At 38.6% G+C, this 15,009-nt stretch overlaps 1 protein-coding gene across 1 annotated transcript in view; it reads left to right on the top strand.

The window, feature by feature from the left end:
* The window catches only part of gpc5a (glypican 5a), a 174,077-nt gene extending 159,329 nt beyond the window's left edge, over positions 1–14,748 (top strand). The window contains exon 8 of the mRNA XM_057331481.1: positions 12,824–14,748. Within this exon, the coding sequence (XP_057187464.1) occupies positions 12,824–12,969 (146 nt within the window). The 3' untranslated portion in view covers positions 12,970–14,748. The remainder of the gene's footprint in view (positions 1–12,823) is intronic.
* The last annotated feature ends 261 nt before the right edge of the window (positions 14,749–15,009 follow it).

Here is a 15,009-nt window from a genome sequence, read left to right on the forward strand (position 1 = left end):
TCTCTCTCTCTCTCTCTCTCTCTCTCTCTCTCTCCCTCTCTACGGAGATTTGTTCTCCGTAGAGCTCAAAGATGACGTCTGTGTTACATATTTGTGTTGGGTTTTGCTTTTTGAACCTGTGCTATGGTTTTTTTGTGGTATGGTATCGATGTAATTTTTGACACTTTTCGCCTCATATTTAAGGTGGTCATGTAATCCAAACCCTATTGGCTATTTTTAGAGGGGGAGGAGCCAGTCAATATGTTGTTTTGTCGGATTTACATGTTAAAACAAAACTAATATCGCTTTCTTTAACAAACACTCATAATTGGTTTATTCACTTTGACATTTGTAAATGCACTGTGATAAGAATGTTCTGCCTCATCACTGTCAAGCGTTCTGTCATGACCTAAAATGGTGAATCGTATGGAATTCATTTGCTATCTGTACAGACTTGAAAGCCGCGGCTCTCCGGCCCGACCCGTTCCTGTCTCCTACCATAAATGGCCTCGCAAGGAATGTCATGAATCAAATGATGTTCTTCTGAAATTCCCAGTGGTACGCTGAAGACCAGGGCTTGACTATAACAGCCAGAGCTCTGGCAGCTATCAGAAACGATAAAAGATTTTCAGTTTACAAGCTCACTAAAAAAGGGCTGTGGAGAGCCGTGAAATGAAGTGAAGATGAACACAAACCTGTATGATAGTAATGTATATTAGTCATTGTGTGTGTGTGATGACAGGGACTTTGCAGCTATCAGTGTGTTGGGCTGTTGTACGTCATTGGTGATGTAAAAATACAGAGCGGGATGTGAGGGGAGGAAGAACAGTCTGTTGTTATTTAGGATATAATTCATGGAGTTACTGGTGTGTGTTGTGTGTAGCTGCACGGTTTTTCCACACGCGTGTCACGCATTTGTTAGGAATAATCTTATCTTTTGGTTTGCACACTTCACTTTCAAAATGAAGGTGGGATGAAGTTGTGATGATATTTTTGTTCCTGCATCACAAAGGTCATGGGTTTTTTATCAACGGGGAATACACACAAACTGATCAAATGTACGTTACGTTACCGTCATGCTTTGCATAAAAGCATCTGCCAAAAATGTGGATGTGGTTTTACGTTAAATTATAACATTACATCACATTTAATCATTTTTTTATCATGTTTTTGTTTAGTTAGCTGTATTTTTTGAGTTATTATGGTTTACACTGGGTTCACAACAAATGCAAATTAAGCGTTTTGCGTGAGTAAATTACATACAAAGTCAATGCAAAGACACGTAGAGATGCGAACTCGCGGCAGGGAGTGCGAATGATGCGAATCGGGCGTGCGAAAATAACAAACTTTTCCCGCGAGTAATAAAGAGCGTGCAGCGCGATTGTTTGCGTTTGGTTTGAACCCAGCATGAAGAGACGATTCACATTTTGCGTCTTTTGCGCACGCAAGTACGTTATTTGAAATGTAGACACGTGGCAGGCACATTTTTCTCTGCACGTCGGCGCAGCATCGAGATGGGAATATTTCAACTTTTCAGAGTGTCTTCGTGTCACGCGTCTTCGGCCCCTAAATCAAAACAAACAAACTGCAGTTTGATTGATATTAATTGGAATGCACCATAAAAAAAACATGATTTTTGAAAAAATAAATAAACGGAGTTATTTCATTTTGGAAATAAACTCTTCATATATCCTATATATATAACTTATGACTTTGATAACTTTTATGAAGTTTTTTGTCACTGTTAAGTACTTATCAGTCCTTTTAAATGCCTTTTAAGTGAATGAATGACTTTCATGTGAATATTTGTCTCTGTTTTCTCTGTGACAGTGAATTAAAGATGACTTGAAAAAGAAGCAGCGCGCGGAGACGATATGAAACATTCATCGATGCCGTTTAGAATTATAGCTGAAGGCTAAAGAAGCTCAAAATAGACGGGCGAGACCTTATTTAGTCTCTTTTAGTCATTTCACAAGCGTCCTGTTTGTTTCTCTCAACGCCACATGGTGGAAAGCGTCAACTGCCGGCCGTCTGATGGGTTCATTACAGCTAGAAAATTGGCCGTCATTAAAATTCAGAACTTAGTAAATTGGGAAGATAAAACAGAATTGCCGGCTTTTGATATTTGGCTGCTGTCGCAGCGGCGAGAGAGTGAAGATAAATAAATCAGCTTTGAGTAAATAAGAAATGACGCGTTTCTCGCACAAAACACAACTTTGCTGGAACTGCAAACTATTAGGTGTAAAAGCGCTTGCAAGCGCGTCCATTAAAACCAGATGCGTAAGACCTGCGCTTCAATTTATTCTGTTGATGTTGTGCCGCCCGATCGAGCAATTTTCCATGAAAGGCCAAATGTTTTCTGCAATTATTCCTCCTGATTTTAGACAAACAAATGCGGGCACTTTAGAAACGTATTACCTGACGGCGAAAGCGCAATTTTCTCAAAGTACATCGGTCTAATGAGGCGAAGGAGAATTGTGCCGTGGCGTTTGATGAATTCGGGGCGAGTCTGGCCGTGATCCGAGTGCCAGGACTGTTAATAAAAAGGTTAATGAGAGGTTAACACGGAGAAAGAACCGAGTCAATGTGAGAAGCTCCTTTATTAGGCAGACGTGATTTAGACGGAAAACATCCCGGCGAGGCCGCGGCGCTAATGAGCAGATAAAGATCCTGCGGGGCGGAACCACGGTCTCTTCTCATGTGAGACCAGAAATGATTCACCCAATCTCAAGCAGGTTTGAGCTGCTGCTTAAAAGCTTCAGTGAGATCTTTGAAATCAGTCCTGACTTGCTGTACTTCTCAATGTTTTTGACCATACTCGATTTTTACCTGATGTTTCACCATCCGAGTCCTGAAAGACCAAAGCTCTTGTGATGATCAGAGATCAGGCCGGCTGAACTTTTGTTGCCAGGTACAATTTCACGTTAGCCCAGTTTTCAGGGTTTTTGCTTCTGGGGTCTTTGATGATGTGTAGATGTCATCACACTTGATGTTGGGTGGACAGCACTGAAAGTGAAGGCAGATGTTGTTTAATAACCTCGAGATGCGTGTGCAGATGTTCTTTATATAAATAAATAGACCCGTCGTCTCCAGTCAGGTCTTTGTGTTGAGTTGATGTGGATGAAGTTGAATTCAGTTGGTCTTGGTTTTGTGTGATTTTTGATGGGTCACTTCTGAGCAGGTTTTACTCCACACATGAAAAAATGCTGTATTATACTATATTATTTTCTTTATTATGCAATGGTAAAATTCCTGAATAAAATGAATATGCTAAACAATATATTTATTCATATTTATTATTATTGTCCTCCCACATGAGAAAAATATAGTATTTTTATAGCATTTACTATAGTAAATGGAATTAATTGTAGTATACTGTTTTATTATAGTATTGACTAGGCTTTGTTAATGTGCATTTTGTTCATGTTTCTAATATATACAACCTTATTGTAATGTGTTACCAGATAGTATACAGTATACAACAATAGTAAGGCTGTACAGTAGTGTCTAAGGATTTTACTACACCTTACTAGAGTAAATACTATAGTATAATGTGTTATTATTTTCATCAAGGCTGCCACAGAGAATCATACATTGATGGTTTGAACCAGTCTTAAAGTCCCCGTGAACCGGAAGTTGAGATCGTTTTTACTTCCGTATTTTGACGCATTTCCGAGTGAAATGGAATTTCGAATGTGAAAAACAGTGGGCGTGGCTTTCGTCTTTCTCTGCGATTTGATTGGAGTATAAAAACAGCCGTTTCATTATGAAATGGAACTGGCAGCAGACTGACAGTTGAAGGGGAGGAGTTAACGGATGCTCCGCCCAAGCCGTCTAACATACGTCATTTGAGATGGACAGTCATTACAGGACGGAAGTGCATTTTCAGATCTTTACTGAAGATTGTGAGGCACCCAAATTTTGAAAAGAAAATGACCCACATTGATCAACTATTTACAATAAACGCTGCAATATTTCATGAAAAAATACGAATTGTAATGTTTTATTTCACTGGGACTTTAAAGGGGCATCTTGTATGTACATGTTGCATTCATGTCAACTCAATGCTTCTCTGTTCAGAGTCGATGTCCTGCATGAGCAGATGGGAGTAATTCCCCAGGTTTCCTCGTTTTCAAGAGCAGATCCCGAGCGATGTTGTTCTGAGGAGAATAACCCAGATGGGCTGTAGAATGTAAATCCCACCTCTCTGTGTAAAGACATCAGGACGCCCTCAGGCCAGCGTGAAAATACATTCACGGAAGTCAGGAGTAGATGAATGACACGTCGCTTCAATTATCTTTTTGAAGTTCAATCATTTCTCTCATATTCATCAGCAAGGTCGAGTCTAACTCCAGAGCCAAGTTTTTGTTACGGGCGCGTCTGTGATTGACAGAGATGTAATGGCCCTGGAGATCTAGCGTGGAGGGATATGTGCGTCACGTCTTCTGGCCTCTACCTTACCAGAGTATACTGAAGCCAACATTTATTCAGCGTGGCAACTGCACTGTAGAAAGTCATATTTTAAACGACGTTTCAGTGTTAAAGTTTGTTACTCTGATGGCTGTAGAACACCCCGAGCAAGAAAACCGTGTAGGAGAAGGTGAAACGGTGAGATCTCCTTCTGAATGTAAAAACAGTTCACTCTCGTTTGGCCAGAAAGAAAAATCAACGATGAGATCTCGTTAATATTTCTCTCATAAATGAAGGCCAAATGGACACTTCTTCTGCATCTCAGATATTTCTCCTGAAACAAAACGTCATTAGTTTCGGAAGAGATCTCAACATTGTCCTCCGGTTGGATTTGTATGGAATAGGAAAACCTCTTTAGCGGGTACAGTGTTTATATAAAGCGTCCTGTTCTCATTTCCCGCTTATGAAATCATTGCGCAACACTTGTAAATATAAACATGTTTGTTTGGGCGGTGAGCAATCAGAAGCACATTAAGAATGCTGGATATATGGTTTGTGCAAAGCCCATCCATAAAGCCAACAGCATCATTAGTTAAAGTGAAGAAAGAAATGCATTATTCTGTCGGGGAAAACGGTGGCTAATTCTGACAGCAACGGCCATATTTAGCAGCTTTAAAGGCGAGGAGTGAAACCCAACGAACGTCATCAGATTGAGCCAAACTGAACGAATGGACTGATTCAGATGAACGTGAACACGCAGCGTTGCGTGCCGCTTACATCATTCTTACAGTCTTCAGATGTGTGTGTGTGTTCATACAGGACTGAAGTGTGCACTACTGTGGGTTTATATGCATGTGTTTAAAAATACATATTAGGCTTCCAAATGGGTAAAGTCACACTATAAATGCAAAATATCCAAACAAGTTTCATGTGTTCAATCACATGATGTTAGAGCTTTTTTCATCCAGTAACCATTGTTTTCACTGGACGTATATACAGTAGTATACTGAAATATGTACTATAGTAAACTGGATAAACACTTGTGTTATTGAACACTATATTATACTATAGTAAAAACTAAAGTATACAACAGTATTTGAACTAAAGTAGTTCTCTACTATATACTACAGTATACGAGGATTTACTACAGTAAACACTAAAGCAAACTGCAGTATTTACCTCATTTTATCAGTTGACTATAGTTAATATCCTTGTGTACATTAACAGTGTAGTATTTTTTGAAACACACTACAGTACACTACAGTTTACTATAGTGTATACTACAATATTTACTACTTTATTTGGACTGAATGTGTATTGGTTTCTAACAAGAACAACATACAAGGTGACACATATCAAAATCACATACATTAAAGAAGAAAATAAGAGTAATAATAATAAAATAAAGTAGAAAAGAGTACAGAAAAAAATATTTACTACATTTGATCAGTTCACGATAGTTCATATTACAAAATATTCTAGTATACATTAACAAAGCGTAGTGATGTTTTTATAAAACAATGATCTACAATTTACTACTTTTTTTTTTGACTGAATGTTTATTGTTTTTTAACGAGAACAACATACAACGGGACACATATCAAAAGCACATACAGTACATTAAAGAAAAAAATATATATTTTTAAAATAAAGTAGAAATATTTACTACATTTGATCAGTTCGCTATAGTTAATATTACAAAATAGTATATATTAACAAAGTGTAGTGATTTTTTCGATAATATACAACAATTATCTACAATTTACTATAGTAAACACCAAAGTATACTTCAGTATTTACTTAATTTAATCAGTTAACTATATTTAATATTACACGATATTCTTGTGTACGTTAACAGTGTAGTATTTTTGTAATACACTACAGTTTACTATAGTGCATTCTACAATATTTACTACATTTGATCAGTTCGCTATAGTATATGTCGTGTTTGGACTGAGCGATTCGTGGCAAATATATAACACGACACTAGTGGCCGCTGTTAATTAAGAACTGCGCCTTTAACCTATGGTAACACTTCTTGTGATCTTTTTTGCCGAAAAATGATGAAAACCAAACATGTGGATTCGCTTGGTTTTTTGTGTCCGCAGATGATGTTTGTTGTGGTTGTGTGTTTATTCAGTATTTCTGATCTCCAGTGTAGTTGTTGAGTACTGTATTTACACTAACACATTCCCTGGGAGTTGAACCCGTGACCCTGTTCTCCAGTTGAGCTAGAGGAACACCAGCGTCGATGGCAAGCTTCGGCTCTAAACACTTAGAAAACGAGACGCATCAGACAGACAGACGGGTTGTTCATTTGCCCTTCATTCACAAGCCATTACAATAAACGCTTCACATCAATGAGCCCGAGCCCTCGCTGCAGAATTAATCAAACCACAACAAACACGGGCTGGGAAAACACGTCCGGCATGACAGCCATATTTCACAAAGGCCATATTCAGCAGCGTTCCTGCCGGGCGGTGTAAATTAATTGAGGAGGGACGCTGGGGCCGGAGAGAGTGGGCGAGTAGAAGATTTCTGCCAGCTTTCACAGAAGATCTCGTGTGGCCTTGATCTGCATGACTACCTCAAACCATCCTTCCACGAGTTCTCCAGGGCTCCTCTTTCATTCTCTCTCCGCTCATCACGCTTCTGTCTTTATTAACACAGATGGCTCATCCAGGGCACTCGTTGCCTTCTTTCCTAGCAGCCGATACAATTATTTGGTAAATATTTCAGCTTGTGCTGTTTCGACCCGCTACTTTAAAGTCCCCCTAAAGTCTCCCTGTGGTCGATAGTTTTATCCCTTAAAACTAATCTTTGACCATCACGATTACATGTTTACATGTTTTTTCTTGCGAAAATTATTTTTCCTGACTTAAAATAGCTTGAATGTAACTCTACACCTTAGCTTCATAAGTATATGCAGTGACATGAATATGAAAATTAGCCCCGCTTCCACTCAATCGCACTCTCAGTTCAGACGCTACTAAAACTGAAAGTGAAACTGAGAGCTCACACAGCGATGCAGTGATCAATTTAGCCTGAATTTATGAGCCATCGTTGCATATTCATGCTTCAAACTGCTGATCCACAGGGGTACAATGAGTTGATGTGATTGGTTACAGGTTTTTATGATGTCATTAACTGGGGCAGTTTCAGTCTTTTATGGAGAAAATACTCAGCAATGTTTTTTAATGATACATTTGCACATGGTTTGTCTTAAAGCACGTTAAAAACACCACATAAACATATAAACAACATTAAAAACTTGATTTTCACCTAAAGCTGTTGAACCCAGCTTGCGCTTTTTAAAGTCTTAAAGAGAAGCGCAGCTTTAGCACAGCAGATTTCTGGGCAAATGTCAGCATCTCTTTTCATGACTAATGTTGAGCTTTTTCACATTGAACAGCTTTTGTCATCATTTGAACGCAGTCCGTCGATCAAGCTGTCCCGTGAGAAAGGTTCAGCATTGTGTCGTCTGGAGCTCAGACGTGACGTGTGGTTGTACAGTTAGTCATTTTAATGACCTTACAATCACCATGAAATGTACTATTCTTATTTGTTTAAGGTAGCATTGTTTTTTTAAATTTTACACAGATTTATCTGTGCCCTTTATTTTTTTATTCATGTGCACTTATAATCTTTAATCAAAAGCGTAAACACCCCCCCCCCCCTCGAAATGACTTCTCTTCCTGTTCCCATAAGTTCCCTGCTGCAAAAAACAATAGAAACCCAACAGAAACCATTACAGAAATTCTAAAGTTTACAATTAAGATACCATTATGAACCGTAAGCTTTTTCCATTAAAACCATTAGAAAATTACTTTTTGTAGTGTGTTTTGGGCGTTAAGTTTCTTTAACGTGTAAAAGTGCAGTTGTTTGTGCCGTACGCTTACCTGCGGTGGATGTTCAATAATGGATGTGTTGAAAGTCAACAGCGCTGACCAGAATAAGGTCCAGAACAGAATTCTTATGTTTTGTGTTATGTTTGTTCAGGTCAATTACTCTTCTGCATATGTAAGCGTGCACACTTTCTCTCTCTGAGCTGTTTCATGTTGAGAGATTACTTTGCATTCTCGTGAATTATTTAACGGACATTATCCGGATGAACACAGAACTCTTTCAAATGATATTCCCTGCTCGAAATGTACTTTTGTGTACTTTCACGTTTGTACTCACTGTAATTAACCTGAAGGCATTTCTCGTGAACACCGATGCATTTGTTGTTGTTTGTTTCAGTGTGGATACAGTACAGATAGATCCCAGTTCACCTCTTCTCTCTGTTCTGCCTTTTTTCCTCCTGCTTGTTTTGATATCGATCATTTTTCTCTGAGGTCCGAGAGGTTTAACTCGCATTGATTTTACATCAGCATCCGACTTTGTCTTTGCTGTGTTATCTGAAGCCGCTCTGGCACTTATGCTCATTTGATAGGATTTTTAAAAGGAAAATGGACACATTTGTTGGTATTTTTGTCTGTAGAATGCAGAACATCGCCTGCTCGAACAGGACATGAGGTCGGTTCAGTCGAGACGATTACATCAGCTTCAAAACAAAGCCAGGTTTGGTCCGAAAACAAGATAGGAAAAATAATGCATCGGAAGAAAAAAGCAATAACATGATATATCTTTCGGTTCAAACTTGCACATGCGCAGGCGGCCGGTTGCAAATGTATGGATGGAAACGTGCACACATGTAAATGTAAAAGTGTAAATGCGGGCGATTGATTCAGAGTTAATTAAAAGAGATGGAGTGGACCATTTTTTAACTACAAACCTGTCTGAGCTCAGTCGTAATTGGAAAGATATTGATCGAGAACCTTTAACCAAACGCTAAGATGCATGAGCTGTTACTCCTGACCGCATCCAAACGCATTTGTCTTTCCTCTCTCGGCCTGATATTTATTCTGTTCTTGTAGAAAACGCCATCAGATTGTGGACCGCCAGTCATTTGTATGCCTGCACCACCGTGTCTGACCCTCACAAAAACTGAACGGTACTATAACTAAAATCCTGTTAATGGACTTGTTGTGAAGTTTTCACTTTAAAGGGATACTTCACCCAAAAATGAAAATTCTGTCATCGTTCGAGTTGTTCCAAATCTGTATAAATGTCTTTGTTCTGCTCTGAACACAGAGAAAGATATTTGGAAGAATGCGTATAACCAGACGGATTTTGCCCCTCAGTAGTAAGAAAAAATACAATGGTGGTCAAAAGTGCCCCAGAACTGTTTGCTGTCCTACATTCTTCAAAATATCTTCTTTTGATGATAAAGTAATTTTTCCTACTATGGGAGTCAATGGGGGTAAAATCTGTCTGGTTATACGCATTCTTCCAAATATCTTTCTCTGTGCTCATCAGAACAAACACATTTATACAGATTTGGAACAACTCGAAGGCGAGTAAACGATGACTTAAGTTTAATTATTTGCATTTAGCATTTTTCCTGTTCGATAAAATTCAATTCATACTTATTTCTAGAGTGCTTTTTACAATTTTGCAATTCTTTTACAGCAAAAATAAGGAAAAGATATAACAATAAGAATATTATATTAATACCACATATTTTGGTGTACTATTACAGAACTGTGGCGTGCTTTAAAATGCGATTCAAATGTATATTTTACTGTATATATATATGATACTTACATTTATGTACAAAAAAGTGGCAGAAATCCTGATAGTACACTTTTTTGCAAATGACGCTATAAAACAATCGTTCAGTACCGCAGTATTTCAATCTTATACCAACACTGTACCATGGTACTACCACAGTGAACAGAAGTTAATCATTTCAGCACAGTTGGTGACATGAGGTGACGTGATGTCATTGATGATGTGACGACGTTAATCACACTTTATGCAAATGTGCAGCATCATGACATGATGACTGCAATCCTACTATTAGAAACTCCTACTAGCACTCGATAGTGTCCGACCTCGTGACCTCCAGCGTTTAATCACGTTCAACATCTCTCGTCGTCATCTCGATGTTTCCCAGGATTCATCACGCATGTGTTTTTGTCATCATGCTCTGAAGTATCAAGCGAACAGTCGTGATTCAGATGAGACGCCGGTCTCCTGCTGTTTTTTCTTGTTTGTTTCTGTATGCCCTCAAACCGGCGCGGCAAACCTTTAAAACCTGCCATGAGCTTTGAAGAAGATTTCTACATCGACCGCCGCTGGCATGTTTTCCTCGTGTCTCGTTGATTGTGATGAATGTTCATTGACACCGAAATAAACATGACGGCTTTCTTCATGGATCAGATGCTTTGTGTTGTTTCCAGGTGTGTTGTTTAAGAACGTGACGCACTCATCGGTGAGGCTGACTTGACTCACCAATGTGTGCCAAAAAAACGTAACGGCTAATGCTAACACCTCCAGCGGAACAAAGGAAAGGAAACCAGAGGCTAGTTTTTTTTTTGTAAATAGATGTCAATGGATGTTGTTAGCAAACTGTAAGTGTTACAGATCCTTCTATCTCCCTTCTATAGTATCTCTCTTTTTTATTTTTTTATTGAAATATAACAAAATATTACAGATTTACATAACAAGATGGCATACAATGTACATTAAACAATTTAATTTTTTGAAGGGGCATAGGCACAGAAGAATAAGAAAAAACCTTCTAAAGTATCTCTGCTTGACTTTTGGAGCAGGTTTTGACGGAATGCGCGATATGATGACGTCACATGGCGCGTCTTTGTCCAAATTATGCAGAAAATCTGAAACAATCTCTAAATTTGGCAAGTTTGTGGAGTTTGTTTGATTATGCGTTAAATTCTGCAATCATTGTCACAATGTCTGCGACAATTTTTCATTGTCCATAATTTTAACGGACAGGCTCCTAAAAAATCCGTCCCAATCTATTTTTACCCGTCACTATGGTGCAAAGTGATATTACGTGCCAATTAGCATGTTTGTGACATCATCGCGACGAACATGCATTCTTTGAACTTACTGTAGTTTTAATAGCCAATAAAGCCGAAGTCGTTTACATATTTAATGTTTGTGTTGTCAGACATAAAATACTGATTACAGACAAATGTTCATGTCCAGTCAGTAACAATGACATGTGCTTTTACACGCTGTTTTGTAATAATTCATTTATTCACTTACAAGTAACTTAAGCTGCTGTTAGGTCATGAAAGGAGAAGATGCAGAGAGACTTTTTTCCGCTCACTGAAAGCTAGGTTTATCCATAATGACGCTAGGCCCCATCGCTCTCTGGAGGAAAACAGTCTGTTAACACTGCACTTATTGAATGACAGATGCAGGCTTTGCAGAATCAGATCCAGAAACAACGTTAGAGATCGCTGTGTTGTTATGAAAATGCTAAAAGTTTTTCAGTTCGTTTTGAAACTATGGCGAAACAAATTAGACGGTGGTGGGCGTCATAGTCGTCTCGTTTATACACGCCCCTGGCTCATGGCTCGGCTCCGCTGATCCCGCGTGGGTTTTCCTGAATGGACGAGGCGTTTATAAGTAATGAATGGGAAACGTATATGTCCCTTCGCGTCCCTACGATCAAGGAAATTATTGGATGCTACCAACTCGACAAAAAGTACCAAACTCCGTCAAAATGAAAGACGGCCTTCAGATTTTTCCGTCACTGGTGTAAAATGATGGAGAATTTTCGGTTAACGCGACCTCTGGCAGGGACACATCTGGGGAGGCATCTCTCACATTTTGCATCTGTTTGGTTCATTTATTATCAACTTTGTGTTATATCAGCTCTATAATGTAACGTTAAATGTGAAAATGCTTTGCACTGGGGAGATCAGAGATGCTGTAGTCTGTATGTTGATGATTTTAAAGTCCCTGTGAACCGGAAGTTGCGATCGTTTTTACTTCCGTATTCTGACACATTTCCAAGTGAAAAGGAATTTCAAAGGAGAAAATACGTGGGCGTGGCTTGCGTTTTTCACTGCGAATTGATTGGATGTGTAAAAACAGCCGTTGCACTTTGAAATGAAACTGGCAGCAGACTGACAGTTGAAGGGGAGGAGTCAACGGCTGCTCCGGCCAAGCCGTCTAGTTTACGTCATTTGAGATGGATGGTCATTTCAGGGCGGAAGTGCATTTTCAGATTTTAACTGAAGATTATGAGTGTACATGAATTTTAAAAAGAAAATGACCCACATTGATAAGCTATTTACTATAAACGCTGCAATATTTGATGAAAAAAATAAGAATTGTCATTTTTAATTTCACTGGGACTTTAAATGGATAAGAAATATCTCAGCAGCTTCTCTGATTATCCCGTAACTGAAAGTCTCTTGAGTTTCTTGTGGAATGTTCACGTAAACTCATCTACTTTATCTTTATTCCTCATCGCAATAAAAACACGCTTTGATCTGATGAGTTTGTGTTTGAGGATTGACTCTGTTGTTTTCTCTCTCTCTCTCTCTCTCTCTCTCTCTCACACACACAGTGACGCCGGAAAATTCCAACAATCACAGATACCATCACCCACAAACAGACGACTTTGATCGGCTGAATTCTGGCACGAGCGTGGTTCAGACTCTCTCGCCGGCTCTGCTCTTGATATTCTCCTCCTTCACGCTGTTGTCATGGTAACGTAAGGGGCTTTCCTGCTCCAAAGACTGCTTATCCTCACAGAAACGTGCCAAAGTTTCTGCTGAACGAGGAGTCGCCGTCGCCATTCATGAGACAAAACTCGGAGGATATTGACGGCATTGTGGACTTTTAACTGACATGAATATGAACTGAGAAACTTTTTCAATAACAAAGTGTTTTTATTATAAACGTAACAGGCTACTAAGAAGTTCAGCGAACATTGTATTCCTTTGAATAATGCGCTTTATCAAAACAACACCTTTCAGAATAGAAATCTGTATTCATTTAATTCAAACAGCGCACTTCATATCAGCGCTTTAAATGGAAAGATGCAATATATCACTGCTTTTGAAATCTTTGGTACTATGTACCTAAATGACCTCTGACTTTGGTTTTCTTTGTTTGTTTGTTTTTTATTTTGACATTGTTACTGTGTCTTTTTTATCTGGAATTGTGTATGACGCACCTTAACACAATTTATAGAGATTTACAGTGTATTTATTCCGGCCCACAGAGCGAGATATTAAACGGATATATTGAGAAAGTAGATGTGTGTGACGTGACATGGCAAAACTCTTGGTTTTTATGTTTATTTTGCACATGTAGCCGGCTGAACCAATGCAATAATAAAACATGTTCTTCTCCCACATGTAGCTGTAAAGATCCTGAATCGTTTTACTGAAGAATTTCATCGAAATTGTGCTGATATACAGTTTTGTATTAGTTTTGTTCCTTTGGTCCTTTTTAAGAGTCTGAAAACGCCCCACAGCTTTATCACCTGACATGAGGGCCTGTATTCACAAAACATCTTAAGGCTAAAAGTAGCTCCTAACTTGCCCATTATTTTTAAGAGTTTCTCCTAAATCAGTCCTAATTTTAGGTATTAGGTATTACAGTATTTCACATAGCGTTTTTTAGCACTAAAACCAAGGGGCGATCTTCCGGTCTCTGTCGTGACACCAACACGGAAGGGACTAGAACTGCAATTCATCGACTGGCCGCTAGAGGCGGGCTCCAAACCATAGCAGAACCTCATTGAGCCCCATGTTAAAATGGCCAACACAAAAAAAACATGTTTACAGCCTAGTACAAAGCATTATTTTGGTCTATATAGGTCATTTTACCCTTCATGGCAACTGTGAGGAGGGTGATTTTTTTTATAAATCACCCGTTTAACTTATATTAAGCCTTAAAATTCTGCAAAATAGTTACGTGGCCGGGCGCCTCAGCTCCACCCACGTCCCGCCTCTTTGCCCATTTACGATTATCCGGGAGTGACACGCGATGCCAAGATGGCGACGACCAGCTCCGCCTACTTTAGGCTTCATTTTTACTCTTCACAACCTACGGGTGACGTCACGGACACTACGTCCATATTGTATACAGTCTTTGGCTAAAACTAGCTCCTAAATCTGTGAAATGTTAGGAGTAGTGAAGAGGACTGTAACACTGGCAGTCTGCCTTGAAACGTAAACATTTTAGAAAATTTTCATGAACTTAATCATAAAGACAACTATTATCTGCTAACTGTTTATGAGATGCAGACAGGCAAAATTCTGACAATTAGCTGAACATATACTTTGTATATACTTTATATGAACATATAGTTTATTTGCGGAAACAGATAACTCCTATTTTTAAATATCGTGTTTTTATTGCGTTATCATGTGAAATGTGTTAGCTGTATTTTATATAAAAAACAACTGCAGTTCAATTAATGAATGAATTGTAATGCATAATAAAAAACATGATGAACTGATCAAATAAATAAAAAAGTGAACTCTTCACTTGTTGAATTAGTAACTTAGTGTATATTTTCTAATCATAATTTGAATATGGCAATGATTATATATTACAATACTACATTTTTATCTCAAGATATTAATTTAAATATGTCAGCATGAGACCTCATTCTATAATATTTCTATGATTAAATGACTGACAGAGACCCATCCTCTATCACTGTGGTCATAGTCAGTGATCTTGCTGACATCATCCATAGCAACTAGGTCTCTTAGCTTAAGATTTCTTTCTGTTCCT

Source organism: Triplophysa rosa, linkage group LG4 (genome assembly GCF_024868665.1).
Source record: "Triplophysa rosa linkage group LG4, Trosa_1v2, whole genome shotgun sequence".
Lineage (NCBI taxonomy): Eukaryota > Metazoa > Chordata > Actinopteri > Cypriniformes > Nemacheilidae > Triplophysa > Triplophysa rosa.